Source organism: Nicotiana attenuata, chromosome 8 (genome assembly GCF_001879085.1).
Source record: "Nicotiana attenuata strain UT chromosome 8, NIATTr2, whole genome shotgun sequence".
In the NCBI taxonomy this organism is placed as follows: Eukaryota; Viridiplantae; Streptophyta; class Magnoliopsida; order Solanales; family Solanaceae; genus Nicotiana; species Nicotiana attenuata.
Genome location: NC_031996.1, coordinates 42,786,800 through 42,803,693, shown reverse-complemented (window position 1 = coordinate 42,803,693; position 16,894 = coordinate 42,786,800). Strand labels below are relative to the sequence as shown.

At 38.1% G+C, this 16,894-nt stretch overlaps 1 protein-coding gene across 1 annotated transcript; it reads right to left on the bottom strand.

Moving 5' to 3' along the window:
- On the bottom strand, positions 4,818 to 9,192 carry LOC109231344 (leucine-rich repeat receptor-like protein kinase TDR). Its single transcript, XM_019396980.1, has 2 exons — positions 6,410 to 9,192; positions 4,818 to 5,409 (listed from the first exon to the last, which is right to left on the bottom strand). The coding sequence occupies exons 1-2, from the start codon at positions 9,069 to 9,071 to the stop codon at positions 5,000 to 5,002; spliced, it is 3,072 nt and encodes a 1,023-aa protein (XP_019252525.1). The 5' UTR covers positions 9,072 to 9,192; the 3' UTR covers positions 4,818 to 4,999.

Genomic DNA, 16,894 nt, shown 5'->3' with positions numbered 1-16,894 from the left:
ATCATGAAAACCAGAAAATAGGTGCAAAGCAAAAATGCTAGCCAGTAAATAGACTCGGCTCTATGAAAATTTACGAAAGAGTAGTAAGGCATAACATTGCCACTAGTTATCTCAGACAAAAACCCTATCAAACTAGCTCACAAAGGTACGAACTAAGGAAAGACTCAACTAGCTCCTAACCTACAACCTTAATACTCGACCTCTACAGCTTCCTATCAAGGGCCATGTCCTCGGAAATCTGAAGCCTTGCCATGTCCTGCCTGATCACCTCTCCCCAATACTTCTTAGGCCGCCCTCTACCTCTTCTCGAGCCCTCCAGAGCCAGCTGCTCACACCTCCTTATCAGAGCATCTGGGCTTCTCCTCTGAACGTGCCCGAACCATTTGAGCCTCGCTTCCCACATCTTGTTATCAATGGGAGCTACGCCCACCTTCTCCCGAATATCATCATTCCTAATCTTATCCATCCTAGTGTGCCCGCACATCCACCTCAACATCCTCCTCTCTGCTACTTTCATCTTCTGGATATGTGAGTTCTTAACAGGCCAACACTCAGCCCCATACATTATGGCCGGTCTAACCACCGCTTTATAAAATTTACCTTTAAGTATCGGTGGCATTCTCTTGTCACACAGGACTCCAGATGCTAACCTCCACTTCATCCACCTCACTCCAATACGGTGTGTGACATCCTCGTCGATCTCCCCTCCCCCTTGGATAACCGATCCAAGGTACTTGAAACTGCCTCTACTTGGGATGATCTGTGATTCAAGCCTCATATCCACGTCCACTTCCCTCGGCTCAGCGCTGAACTTACACTCCAGGTATTCCGTCTTCGTCCTGCTCAGCTTGAAACCCTTAGACTCAAGAGCCTGTCTCCAAACCTCCAGCCTCTCGTTAACACTAGCTCGCGACTCATCAATCAGAACTATGTCATCAGCGAATAACATACACCGTGGCACCTCCCATTGAATATGGTGTGTTAACGCGTCCATCACCAGGGCAAATAAGAACAGGTGAGCGCAAAACCTTGGTGCAACCCCATTACAACCGAGAAATGTTTGGAGTCACCTTCTACTATCCTAACCCGAGTCTTAGCCCCATCATACATGTCCTTAATCGCCCTAATGTAGGCAATCGGCACACCTTTAGCCTCCAAGCATCTCTAGAGAATTTCTCTAGGAACCTTGTCATACGCTTTCTCCAGATCAATAAACACCATTTGCAGATTCTCTTTCCCCTCATCGTATTGTTCCACCAGTCTCCTAATAAGGTGTATAGCTTCCGTAGTAGAACGACCCGGCATGAACCCAAACTAGTTGTCGGATACAGACACCGTCCTCCTCACCCTCGCTTCAACCACCCTCTCCCAAACTTTCATGGTATGACTCAGTAATTTGATACCCTTATAATTGTTACAACTCTGGATATCACCTTTGTTCTTATACAAATGGACATAGCTGGTAGTTTCCCTTATTAATATGCTCTCTTACAGTATTAGACTTGAAGCCTATAGATTTGGAGATAGGTCGCAAGGTTGAGTAGCTCTCTATGTGCATTTCTTTGCCATTATGGATTTACAAGCTAGATTATGGGACATGTGAACCCATGGTCTCCGCCAAACTACTTATTCTATGTATGTACGTATTTTCTGGAATTGGTCTAATATTATCTGTTGGCACTCATACTCCAAAAAGGCTAAATAGTGCACTTGGTTGAATACTGAGTTATTTATCCAAAAGAATAGGGATCGATTGTCACTTAATACTTTTTTTCTCATTTCTTTAGTGGTGCACTGATGATAGGCTATAATTACGTATTTTAGTCGCTTATTACACTCTAATTTATTGCACTTTAATTGAGTTTGCGCTTTAATCGCTAGTGTTTTGCACTAATTGTGTGTTTTATGCCTGGTAGGTGTGATTCCGAGCTATATAGATGTTATGGAATGAATTTAAGTGATTTGAAGCTTTGAAGTCTGAGTAAAAGCTCAAGGAATTAAGCCGGGATCGTGTCCGGGGGTCAAATTTGATAATTAAGTACGAACGAAGACTTGAGGAGGCATATTGCGCACTGTCTAGTAAAATAGACATAACTTTTTGCTCAGAACTCCATTTTGGCTCCACAATGTATGGTTGGAAAGCTAACTCAAAGGGCTACAACTTTCATGTTTTACGTTTTTCCAAATTCCAAACGGAATATGGTGAAAAACTGCGGTTCCACCGCGACCGCGGCAGAACCGCGGTAGAAGATGGTCGCGGACAACTGAAGAATCAGAGGGCATGTTTGGCCGCGGTTCCACCGCGACCGCGGCAAAAATTTCAGGGACTTATGTGCAAAACACGGGATTTTAAGCCCTAAACCCTATATTAAACCAAGGAAGCCGGCCAAGAAAGAGAAGGGGACATATTTTGGACATAGATTCGACCTAAGGAGGCAAGAACACATTGGGAGCAAGGCGGAGAATTCTTCTACGAGTTTTTTTCTTCCTCTTCCTATTTTTCATTGTTGGTTATGACTTTTAGTATTGTAGTTTTACATACTATTATGAATAGCTAATTTGTTATCTAGAGTTTGATAGAACCTTTTGTAGGATAAATTCTAGTTATGTTTTTATATAATTGAGCCATAGCTTTTCTCTATTTGTTCAACTACGTTTATATTCTGGTTGATTGAAGAGCTCTCAATTAGCTGTGCCTATTTAGTATGCATAACTCGGGAGAGAGTGCATATTTAGGTAATTGTTGAACAACACCACTCCCAGAGTATATGAGGGATCAATAACCGAGGGTTTAAAGGTGGGATTAGGGATAACGAAGCCTTGGGTGCGATCTGAAATGATCTGTATTAAAAGCCAGCTAGCGTAGCTCGGGAGAGTGCGTTCTAGCAAATTGTCGTAATTACTCGGGAGAGATTTACGGTAATAAGAGTGCTCATGATCGGTAGAGAATACTTAGGCGAAATTATAGAAGACATAGCAGGAAGGATTCCGACAATTGGGGAAATCATAACTCTAGACCTCCTTAGTCTTTTCTCTAACCCTCCCTCAGTATCGTTAGTTGTTAATTTACTATTTTAATTTGTTAGTTAATTAGTTAAACACAAGATTCTTAATATCTATAAGTTATGAATTGTTCAAGCTTGTCTTCTTGGTGATAGTGAACAGCTGTAGCTAAACCTTAGTTCTCTGTGGGATTCGACTCCGGACTTGGAAACCGGATTATATTTGCAGCGACCGCATTGTCCTTTTTATAAGGCATAGTTGGGCGTGATCATACACCAACGTTCTAGAAATCCTAGATCCACCTTTGCATTATTATATGTCCAAAAGAGCGAGTCTTCATGTCCAGTTCTCAGTTATTCCTCTCCTCTCAGGTTGGAGAAACTTATGGGAAGTAATGTCACAACAGCAGCAGTTGGGCCTGAATAGAATGGAATGGCCCCGGAGAATTTATACAGCCAACTCCAATTAGTTTGAGATTTGGGCGTAGGTATCGAAATACTACTATGAGAATTGCTTGATCCTCTTCATGCAAGTTCTGTACCCCCTTTTCTGCAGTTCATAAACATAAACAACACTAATGAACTTGCACAGTCGTTTTACTTGTTGGACATCGCGTTTGTGATTTTTCTCTAGAATCAGATATCCAAATTTCTATCATGAATTGAAAGATTCTTCATTATCTTTCTAAGAGGGTTTAAGCAAAGTGTACTTTGACTACAGGTTCACTCAACAAATTTTGATTCTAATACATGGAATAACAAAATGTCGTGGCATAGGTTAGCAATAGATGGATCAATGTAGCTGCATTTTGTTTTGCTTTGGTCTTGTTTGGGCATTAGTGCTTGAGTGTCAATGCAAAGCAGCTTTTCATTCCCTTGTTTCGTCGTGACACTCCTATTTTAGTTGAAAACTCCCACCGTGATTAATCGGAATGTGCTATTTCTGTACTCGCAGTGTGAAAATTACCCTCGTATTTAAGTCATACCAAAAACATCTATTGGTAGAAGGAAAAAGACATTGAAATAACGCTTCCAAATCTCACCTACTAGAAGGTAGAGGGACGAGTAGAGTAAATAAAGATCTAAATTACAAGCTTTGATATTTGAGAAAAAACCATAGGCCTTCGTTATTTTTCTATGAGATCCGGGAGGGGATCTTACTTCCAAAGAAATCAAGCTTACGAATAGTTTAGTCATAAGAATGAAATTAGTAGTGTTTAAATTCTCAGGTTAATCTAAAAGGGGGAAAGATAAGCTCAAGGGTCCATTGTATTCCATTTGCCAACAGTAGGGGTAGCAAACGGGCTGGTCAGGTCGGATATGAGTGGGTCGAAAACGAATAAATTATCCAATTCACCCATATTTAATACGGATAAAAAACGGGTTATCCGGCAGATAATATGAATATCCATATTATCCCTGACTTCTTGAATATGATTAATTTTGGGAGAATTCCTAGGCTCCTAAACTTGAAGAGTCCCCAATTTGAGGATTTACAAATATAAAAGTTAAACTCATTAGTTATCCATCTGGTTATCCATTTCCTAAGTGGATGATATGGTTCTCATCCATATTCGATCTGTTTTTAAAAAGTTCATTATCCAACCCACTTTTTAATAGATAATATGAGTGGATAATTGTTTTCTTTTATATATGATTTATTTATTATATATTCGCGTGTCATTTTTAATTTAAGCGGTTAGATAACCGGCTATTTAGGTTAATGCTTGAGGCCTATGAGAAAATGAGGGAGAGAAAGAGAGAGTCGAGAGTAAAGGCTCATCCAAAGATTTGTTAGCAAAGATACCCATGTCATAGCCTCAATCTAATGTCAAAGAACAATGGAAAGAGAACACTCTGGGAATTTCCATTAGCAAAAAATTAAGAAAGAAAAATATTAAGTACTAACTTCACCTATACCAATCCCCCCACTATTTAAAGAGAAGTTGAAAAATCAAATCAAAGAGAAGAAAAACAAGCCAAAATCTCCAATTATATTAACACTCCACATTGGGCTTTTGAGCCAAAGGAATAGCAGCAATTGCATTGTTATCAGCAGTAGCCACAGCTCCAGGCAACTTCCTCTTAGGCTTGGCCTCTTGCAACATAGATACAACGTCCCTCATTGATGGCCTGTCCGCCGGATTCCGGCTCGTGCAGAGCAATGCCACCCTCAGCAACAACATCATTTCCTCCCTCACTGAAAGACACGAAGCGCCAGCATTTTTATCCAACACATCGTATATCCCATTTTTAGTCTTAATCTTGGACCTAAACCAATCTACAATACTATTTCCATCACCAAATTCTGGTTCTACCGATCTTTTCCCTGATAAAATTTCCATTAGCACCACACCGTAACTGTAGATGTCACTCTTCTCATCAACTTGCAATGTATACGCGTACTCTGCATCATTAAACACATAAACATGTTTAATAGTAGTAATAACTATGATGTCAAGTATATAATAATGAAAAGATAAGATCGTATTGTATAATATAGTTTGTTATCATAACACTTTGTCTGCTAGCGCAAAAAAAATGTTTGACTTTTGAACATTTAAAGTCAGGGAATGTAGTACTAGTAATATTAATATATCAAAGGGATTAATCTAAGATACAGATGACTAGCTTCACAAAATCTTGGTGGGTCCAAAGAATAACAAAAAGCAAAAGCTTAAACGTAATTCACGCGCAGTACTAGTGCGCAATTCTTCTGAAGCACTACAAAGTTGTGGCTAAAACTGCAAAAAGAGATAAGAAACAAACGAGGTGGTTCCGCCGCCCTTAAAATTTAGCTTATAAATATACTTAAATATTTGAATTTAATTTTCAAATATATTTATGTTAAATTTGAATCTTCACAATGAAGTAAAGAAATACTTGATAATCCTTTACTAAAAAATTTTAGATCACTATTCTTACTAAACTAAGCTAGACAAAGACAGATCTAGAATTTTGAGTTTAGCTTTTAAGGTTTTTACCATTGGACCAATTGTATTTCTAAAATTATGAATTTAAATCTATTATTTGTACCAATATTAATAAATTATGCTCCGCTTCAAAAGTATTAAGTTTAATTGTACCGGATGGCAAAAGGCTAGATCCATCAGATTGTGGACAAAAAATGAATTTGACAAAGAATATTAACGACGATAGTGGACAAAAAACAACAAGATATATCATGCTTTTACTCAAAATGCATCATGTTATTGACATGACACCACGTTTAGCACGCAAGTGACCCCTTTTTCGTCACCCTACAAAACGAACTAAACGGATCTGACAAATATTTTTTGGATAAGCACTCAAAACAATCATGTATTTTCTCAAGAAAATAAACAAAAATTCCATCAAATAAAAATTTAATTAAAGAACAAGATAAAAAGTTTAATACTAGAACTTACCGGGTGCAATGTAGCCATAAGATCCAGCGATTACTGACATAGATTCATCACACTGAATCAATTTAGCAACACCAAAATCAGCAACTCTAGCCTCCATTTCACCATCCAAAAGAATATTACTAGGCTTAAGATCGCGATGAACAATGACGGGATCGCAATCATGATGAAGATAACAAATCCCCTGAGCCACACCGAGCGCGATTTTGTACCTAGTGACCCAATCAGCTACCAAATTAGCGTCCTTATTCTTACCATGCAACAAATCGTCGAGGTTACCATTGGGCATGTACTCGTACAACAACATAGTACACTCGTTATTGTTGCAACAACCTAACAATCTCACGATATTCCTATGTCTTACGTTGCCTAAAACATCGACCTCAGCTAAAACGCCTCGCCTTTTCCTGATTGTCTCCTTGTGCTTTCCCCATAGCTTTTTCACCGCTATGATCTCGCCACCTGGCATCTCGGCCTTGTACACTGTCCCTGTTGAACCCATTCCGAGGATCTTGTCCGTCATTGTCAAACACTCCAACACGTCATCTGCCGTGAAGTTCAACCTTTGAAACGCTGTTAACTTCCACGGCCCAACTTCTCTTTCGCCTGAAAATCGCCTGCTGTAATTGGCGTGAAAACATCGGCTCCCAGCTATAAGGACGAACAGCCCAATACCAAAAGCCGCAGCCATTATCCAGACTATCGCTCCAGCTGTCTTTTTAGGCCGCGGCTTGACTTCCAAGGCTCCAGCAGCGAGCCCATTGGTCCCGCAAGGTTTTTGAATGACAGTACCACAAAGGCCTTCGTTTCCAACGAAGGACGACGAATGTAGGCTTGAGAATATGGAGCCCGAAGAAGGCACCGGACCAGTGAGCTGATTATAGGACACATTGAAATTTTCCAAAGTACTGGAATTGGCAAAATTCGAAGGAATTGTTCCAGTGAGAAAATTATGAGACAAATCAACTTCCGTTATAGAAGGAATTGCAGATATTTCCCAGGGAATGATTCCAGTAAGCGAATTTCGTCGAAAATTCAAGCAAATGAGCTTCTCACAATGCTCAATATCCCAAGGAATGCTACCTGTTAGATTATTTCCTTCAAGTTCAACTTTGTACAAACTTCGACACCCTTTGAAATTGGGAATTTTCCCGATTAGGCCACTGTAACTTGCCGAAAATATCTGCAAGCTTGTAGAACTCCAGATACTATCAGGCAACTCACTGTTGAATGAATTCTCTGATATGTTCAAATACTCCAATTTCCCAGCATTCCCAAAATCTTTCGGAATTGGACCAGAGAAGTTATTTTTACTCATGTCCAGGAACGTTAAATTGGGCAAGAAACCGAAACCCAAAGGAATCGAGCCGTTGAGCTTGTTGTTTTGAATTCTGAACCGCGTTAACGCGGTGCAATTGGCTAAGGAAGAAGGAAGCTCACCTATAAACTGATTTGAAAACAGGATCAGTTTAACTAAGCTGTTACTGAGACAAAGATTTGGTGGAATTGGACCTGACAATTGATTTGAAGAGACATCAAGTTTTTGTAGCTTAGCATTTGAACCCAACTTCTGTGGTAAAATTCCAGTGAATGAATTATTCCACAAAGCCAACATTTGAAGATTAGGAAGCTCACCAATTCCTTGTGGGATTTCACCTGTTAAATTATTGTTCATCAAATTTAAAAGAGTCAGCTCCTTAAATCCTGAAAATCCTTCAGGAATTGTTCCTGTGAGATAATTGTCGGATAAATCCAACGATTTCAACAATTTCAGGTTGGCGAAAGACAGCGGGATTATACCAAACAAATGGTTCTTGAAAAGAAGCAAAGTTTCAAGCTTTGTCAAATTGCCTAACCCAAAAGGTAGAAAACCAGATATATTGGCTTGGGAAATATCAAGATAGTTCAAATTTGACAAAGAGGAAAATTCAACAGGGATACCACCACTGAAATTGTTGTAACCAATCTCTATACGTTGAAGCTGTTTCAAGAAACCCAACTCAGGTAAAATTGGACCTGTTAATACATTTCCAGCCAAGTGTAAAAACTTCAGCTTTGAAAAATTACCATAAGTTTTCGGAATTACACCCTCGAAATAACTTCCGCCAAGGTTAAGGTACTCAAGATTAGGAAGCTGAACAATTTCTTGAGGCAAAAGGCCTGTGAAATCATTACTATAAGCATTTAAGTGTGTTAAAGACTTGAGTCTTGAAATGCCAGGTGGGAACGTGGAATTAAAAGAGTTATGACTAATGTCAAGAGTTTTAAGGAAAGGGAATTCGAAAAGGACTGTTTGGAGAGGACCATAAAAGGAATTTCCACTTAAATTTAGGTGGTGAAGGTGTACTAAGTGTTTGATATCTGTTGGAATTGTACCAGAAAGATTTCGCCTTGAGAGATCAAGTGATGTGATTTGGCTTGTTTTTTTGTCACATTTAATGCCAGACCAAGAACACCAAATATGTGAACTTGGTCTTGAAAAAGCAAGTGTAGGATCCCAGTCATGGAAATTGTTGTGAGGATCAAAAGATGATTTTAAAGACAAAAGAGAAATGAGTTGCAGAGGAAGATTTGAACTACTAATGGAGAAAACAAGTGAAAATCTTGTTAGAAAGAAGAAAACTGAGAAGATTGTAGTGAGAAAGAGAGAAATGGAGTGTTTCATGGTTATGGTGGAATAGAAAATGGTTGAGAAATGGGGTGTGAAAAGAGAGGTAAATTTAAGGGAAGGGAAGGTTTTGATTGTTAGAAATTGCTTTTTTGGAGTGCTAGAAACAAAGATCTTCATCATGATTTAGTTTGCTATCAGTGGGTTTTGTTTGGTGTGAAGAGAGAGAAAAGAAAATTTAAAAAAGAAGTCCAAAAATCTAAGCTAGCGTTTGGCCATAGATCCCAAATTTATTTTGAAAAATCTGATTTGGGTGAAGTTTGATTTAAAGATGAAAATGTGTTTGGACATACGATTTCAAAACATATTTTTCAACTTTATTTTGGGAAAACATGTATATAATTCCTAAGTTTTGGAAATTTGGCCCAAATTCAGCTTATTAGCTGAATTTGAGATTTCAAATATGTGATTTGAGTTTTGGCCAAAATGTGGGTCAAATTTATGGCCAAACATGGGATTTGAAAATAAATTTCAAATTAAATTTGGGAAAATGTATGGCCAAACAGGGGCTAAATAAATATTTTTGATTTACCACTCGATGCCCGGTACGCGCATTAGAACCGAACTGTATATTCGAATTTGCGCCGCGTAAGGGCCATACCAAGGCTTGAACTCGAGACCTCAGATTAATGATAGAGGGATCATATTCATCCCACCACAACCCATACTGGTTAAATAAATATTTGTACTATTCCTTCTTCTTGTTGATCTTTAGTTTCTGCTTCTACTTCTGTTTGTAACTCCCATACTTCTACTCACACAATTCATCTGTTTTCTTTTGCTTTAACTTTCTTTTTATGTCTCTCTTTCCTCAGTATTTTTCAACTTTTTTCTGCTCTCTTAATACTTTTGGTTTTCTTAGATTTCATTCCTCTTTTCTTTTTTAATTTTTTCCCCACCACTTTTGCATCATTCCTTGTTTCCTTTATCTTTAGCCAACCAAAAATTTTGATAATAGAATTTGGGCAGAAGTATAGTGGCAATGTTTCACGCAGGATCCAAGAAAGTTTGTTTTTGATTTCCCACTTCCCCACATTATTCCTTTAAACTTATTTGCTCTTTCTTTTTTATTCTTTGTGATTCTAGTTTCTTTCCCACTTTGAACTAGTAAATGAAAGCACATTGTGACATTGGGTCATGCTAGGAGAGGACCACATCTTTAATTGGAAAAATCCTGCAAAATGTTTTTTAAATCATCAGGTGCCTCTAATATTAACTTGATTAATGTCAATCATTTTTCATGTGGTCACAAGTATATACACAACTTCTATAATAGTCCATTATTCAAGTACTTACTTTAATAGCATTAAGATTTTGAATCTATTATCCACTACTCTCTTAAAGGCAGAGCAAAGAAGGAAGAAAACAAAAAGATAAAGTTCAATCAGGTAGGTTGAGAATCATGAGGTTCTCGGGTTCAAATTCTCGCGAAAGCAAAAAAATAGATAATTTCGCTTCGTCTGTTCAATAATTGATGGACAAAGTTATATACACTCTCCGTTTCAAATTAGATGACACACTTACCTTATTAGTCTGTTCCAACAAGAATGATATATTTCTAAAATTGGAAATAAATTTGAGAAGTTTTTATAGCCATACAAATATCATGGCCTCACAATACCCCTTAAGTTTTTAAGATCACAAGTTTCAAAAGTAATTTTTTTTAAGATTCTATGCCAAGTCAAAATACATTATGTAAATTGAAACGGAAAGAATACCTATACTAGTGGAAAGTAACAGGTATCATGTGAAATTAGCTGAGGTGCGCGTATGGCTGGGACACTAGAGATATAGAAAAAACAAAAAAAATGAGAGAGAGAACCTTCAAAAGAAAAAGAAGAAAATCGTATTATATGTGAACGAGTGTGGCCTTTTTAGAGATAGTACATTGGGATTCATTAAATCTGCTAAGTACCCCAAGTATTTATCTTGATACGCCTGCCATGCACAGTACTGGGGACTGTTTTACATTTAATATTGTTACTTTCAAGTGGGAAATTTTCATTGTACCGAGGTTGTAATTCAAAGTCTGGAAAATGTACAAAATATAGTAAGGATATGGGTGACATGAAACGATGGGCATCATCAATTAAATTCCAGCTATTTTTACACCATTTTGACTTTTGTAAACTTTTAAAATGATGGGCAATTTCTACTTTGTATCATTAATGTTTCGAAAGTGTATTCATTGATAAAGAATAAAGCTTTAAACACAATGATTCTCTTCTCTCTAGTGTTTTCCCTCTACCACACTACGAAATGTAGAATCCAAACTTCGATTGTACGACTACTTTTGTGGATAGCTGAATAGTTTTGGTCACCTCCTACTATTGTACTTTACCTTTACTCATAGTATTAGATCAATTTTGCTTGACATTTGGCTGTGATGCCCACCCCTCCTTAAGATATACTTATCACCTTAAAGGGAGAGGGATAAATATAAGACAACTTTAATCATGGTGAAAATGTATTACAAGCAAATTGCATACATACGACATTAATCATGGCAGGGACCCACTACTCTTGCACTCTTTGTAGTACTATAATTTTACTCGTCGTTAAATGGATTGCTAGAATCAGGAATTTATGTAGATAGATTAGATAACCACCATCAATGTCCTTTGGTCTATAGAAGTTTCATATATCTTAGTACGAGCGTACAAAGGAAACTGACAAATCACACCAAACTAATAATACGAGTTGAATCGGGAAAAGAAATATATCAGACTATGGTTTGATTTGATTTGGTTTTGGTGTTGATTAAAAACCCCGAGAATAACTGGTTTGGCTTCATTTTAACCAAAAAAAGTCGAATCTGTTTTAGCAAATAATTACTAAACCAATCAAGGATAAATTAATAAGGTGAATCTCAGTTGAACTTAATAAATCCTAGATCAAACGAAACAGAGTTCTTGTATGACGAGTTAAGGCTAAGAACATTAAATAGTGAATTTAATATGCTATGATTGGCAAGACATGTAATATCATAAATGTGTAATAGATGCGAGAATGATAAAGGTTGTAGTGTAAAGGAATCGTCACCCTATGATTGTGCGATTGGGTGTTCCTTTCTCTGACGACGTGGAAAGGTAAGTAATCAATTTCAGTTATGGGATCTTGAGATTTGTGGATAAAGATTGAACAACATGTGCTTGACTAAAGAGAATAAGACAACTCTTTCGTATATTCTTCTCTCAACTTTACAATATGTCTCAGTTCTCAAAAAAGGGCAGAGCCCCATTTGTTCCCCATCTCCTCCTATTTATAAGGGACATTCCCCCAAAAACCCTAAAAAGTACAACATAAAGAATATCCAAAGAAATATATCCTGTCTATTTCTAAGTTTAAGTTACCGTTACTATCCTATATCAGCTGTCCGCGTCTAGTCGTCCGCTTTCATTTGGACGGCCGTTAGTCTTTGTGTCGTGGTCAACCCCGTCCTATGTTTTGCATATCCGTTATCATGGCTACCAAATTTGGACCTATACAGTTAGTCCCTCCGCTTATCGGGGTCGTAGCCCTGCACGTCCTCGATAAGCGGACATCATACGTTTCAGTGATGGGAGAATTCGGCTATTAGATTATGCCTGGTTGACTAAGATCGAGAGAACGACACAGCTTGCAGGCCCCTGGTTGGTGTGATTATCAAAATGTGACGTCACCACCACGCACGTCATCATTACACATCTTCCCGAGACAACGTCTGTGTTCTTGTCGCTTTGATTTTAGCGGCATCGACAGTTCTCTACTTCGATTCTCGCACCACCCATCCCTATAAATAGGTGAGGGTTTCGTTTCTTTCAGAAACTTTTGCCATCTCCTTCCTTATATGTACATTATTCTTCTTTGATCATCTTTCTCAGTTTCTTAGCTCTATTTCTATGATTCTGCTTACTATCTTCCTGTATAGTCATCGTCTCTCCCTTCTGGTTCACTAGCACACCCTCTATTATCGAGATGTCTCGAACCTTTCATGCACATAATGAAGTTTTCGATGCCACTCCATTGTCAGTGGCCCCTCCTTCCGATGGTGAGGATATCGCGGCTGAGGAGGGTGATAGTTTCCCTACCGTGGAGGAGATACTCCCCAGAAACCCTTCATCCAGGAGCGATTTTCATAAGGAACATGCACCTTCTCCCATTCTGGTGATTTCTGAAACCGGGCCATCTCAGCTAGACAAACTTTGATCTACATACCACATTTCTCCTCACGTCGAGATGGTTCCAGCTGGGGGGACATCATAGAGGTCCACAGACCTGAGTATTATGCTTTTTATGTGTATCCTTTCGTGATTGGTCACACCCTCCCTCTTCTTCTGCTGGCGGAGGAGTTCTGTCGGTTTTACAAAGTCTGTCCGGCACAGCTATCTCCGTACTTGTATAAAATCTTTCTGATGCTGACGAAGTATGTGAAGTTGTGATGTTCCAAACGTCAATACCACACAAGAGGGGGGAGTGATTTGTGTGGTACCCAACTTTTGCTTAAACTGCTTCTGGAAGGACCTGGTTCTTTTAGGTGTACTAACGACTGCTGTTTGCGGAATTAAAAGTACATAAAATAAAGAACACAGAGATTTTACGTGGAAAACACCTGGCTCAAAAGGTGAAAAACCCACGACCTACTACTCAGTAGGATTTTCCCAAACTTCCACTAAAATCACTGAGCCAAAACAGCATTTACAAAACTCTTGTAAACCTAAGGATTAAACTCTAATCCCAGTGTGGCACAAAGCCTCAGCTGCTGCGACATTTTCAAGTTAACTCTAACTTGAATACTCAATATACCTATTACAATTGCTTCTAGATAAAGCTGAAAGGTACAATATAAAAACGCCTACTACAATTGAACTAGAAATAAAGAAAGACACATAAAACTCTTTATGGAGCTGGTTCTTCAATCTGGTTCATGTAGCTTCAGGTTTGCACACTTGAATCACACACGAACTGCTTGCAAAAAGCCTTGCTATTTTGCTCCCAATTCACGTTTAACTTCTGCGTTTTTGTGCAACACTTTAATGTGAAAACATCCTGCAATTTATAGAGTTAGTAGATGGAGAAATAACTAGAGTTCTGATGCAACTCTTCCTTGGTAGAAGAGTTCTAGTTGATTTTAACTTCTAACTCCTTCCCTATCTTGGATAGTGTTCTCTTTGATTAAGGAGTCCTTCTCCTTATCAATTATGCAACCTTTTCGATCAGGAGATACTAAATACACCAAGTTAAGCTTATCTCCTTCACGTGCAACCCACATGCTTGAATCTGCCCGTTTTTGTGCACCTGAGGGATGGACCACTGGATGGACCTGGTTCATGTCTGAGTTCCTTTGTCAGTCTTCAAAACTAACCTTTACTTGGGCAAACAAATTCCCCCTTTTGATGATGACAAACACTGTGCTTTTCATACACTTAGGGCCTGCCAGAACTAAGCTCAAACATCAACACAATGTTAGAAATATTTTTCCTTTATATCACTTATCATCAAGGACCAGGTACATTATGTTATAAACATCACTGTTCAAAGTGTAAACATCACTTGTTTAAAGCACAACCTTTTTTCCCCCTTTTGGCATCATCGAAAAGTTGCATAAAAAATGTGAGATAACCAGATTTTAAAACTTACTCATGGCCACTGGGCTACTTCAAATGCAATCATGAATTAATCATCATAGATCAAGCTAAGAATTTTAACCATCAAAGAAATATAAACAAACAGTTAGAGCAAAAAGCAGTGAATTTCATTGATGATTGATAAGATTCTACCACAAAGCATAAGAAGAAATAAAAATACTGAAAATATGAGCAAAAGAAACAAAACGTCCCAAACTGGGTCACTGATTGATCTACAATAGGTTAGGAGTCTTAAGGCTTGGAAGAGGTAGAGGCTGGGTTATTTGCTTGGAGAAGTTTCAGCATGTCTTGAAAAATTCCATCATTCTTCTCCTTTTCCCTTGCAAGTTCAGTTTTGAGAACATCTCTCTCAGATTCTACCTCAACCAATCGTGTCTTCAGCCTTGCTATCTCAATATCCTTTGCCTCACTCTCCTGTACCAAGACTCTGACTTTGCTATTGATAGGTGTCTTTTTAGATGAACCAGGTTCATTAGGAATGACATTGACTTCATAATCGCAAGCAAGCAGAGTATTAACCCCACTTATTCATAGGTACCTGGAAATGTGCAAGCATAGTTGTGAGAATGAAACCATAGGGAATGACATGCGTTTTGGTGCCATTGATAACTCTATCAGTAGGTCCGCGAGGGTTTCCTGTTCAGATGGAACAGGTTCATCTATAACTATTCCTAGTTGAACCAACCCCTCAGCAGCTTCGCCAGACCCACTTCCCCCTGTTTTGCTCACACTCTCTTCTATTTCAGTAAATTCCTCTCCCCAAACAACCAGTGCACCAGTTTCTTTTGTTCGACCAACAGGAGTGGGTGAAGAATCAACCACTCTTGTCCCCTTTCCCCTCACAGTACTCCTAGCGCCCTTGCTCTCCTTTTTTTTATTTTTACCACCAACTTCTCCAGATTGTGTAGTCTCAACACCTGCTATACATCCTACAAATCTATTCTCCAAATTTGCAGCAACTTTAGAAATTGTCTCAGGAGAAACTTTAGAATCAGAAGATACCTGTTCAGTTTCGAAAGACCTACTTTCTTCCCCCTTAGTAGCAGACTTAAATGAATCTTCAGATTTCTAGGATTCTTCTTCCCTACCTGCTTTCAATTGCTTGTTTATTTTCTTGATCTCCTCCCCTTCAGCAAAAATCTTAAGAGCCATCATCTTTACTCTACTTTTCTTAGAGATTGGTGTGATTGAAGCAGTGGTAGAAGGTGTGCAAGTGGTTTCCTGTGGTGGTGATGAAGGATTTTCAGAAGTGTTCTGGGCTAGGGTATGGAAGAGAAGAGGATTATATTGTGTTTCATCACTTTATTATTTGTCGACCGCATATATTTGTGTGTGCGTTTGGACCCAACAGTTGATTATTGTAATGTGATATTGATGCGCATGCGGCGGTATATGGATAGGATTTGATGTGCATGTGGTGACATAAAGTGGGATTTATAGGCGTTTTGCTAGCAAGGGAAATCTTTAAGCCAGCGGTGAGATAAGGGGGCTAAAGCGCGTGTAGCGAATTTCGGAAAAGATGTTTTTAAAAAATAAATGCAAGGCTCACCTGGCGACATAAGGAAGATTGTAATTGTGACTTGTGAAATGTGATTTTGAGGCATGGTAACTTGGTTGTGATTCTTATTGTACATTTCTATATTTGGAACGGCTTGTTTGATTTGGATAGTTATTATTTTTTCCTTAAAAATATTTTCACTTTGTATTTTTGACTGTATTTTGGTTATTTGTTGATATTCTTGTGTTGGAACCATTGTGACTTCTTGTGCGAGTTATGCATTCAATGTGATTTATTGTGTTGCTTTAATATGCCAATTTGTGCCTCCGTAGTTACTTGGTAAATCGATTGTCAAGATATTACTTGCGTGGAGTCATTATCTCATATTCTGTTGAGTTGTTGGTAGCATAATGACTTCAAAAAAAAAAGAATTATTAACATGCTTTAATTTATATGACTCTTAATATAAAACTCATTATCTCTCTCGGTGCTTTACTATTTTTAAATGGTTATCATATTTTACTTTAATTGAGTTCTCAAATTAAATTCATTACCCGATTTGATGTTTTACTTTACTTAAAATTATTATCACGCTTTACTTTAACAAATTGTATAGTTAATTCGTTAACTCATTTGATATTTTACTTTATTTTTAAAACGTTATTTCACTTTGCCCGATTGATTTCTAAACTAAA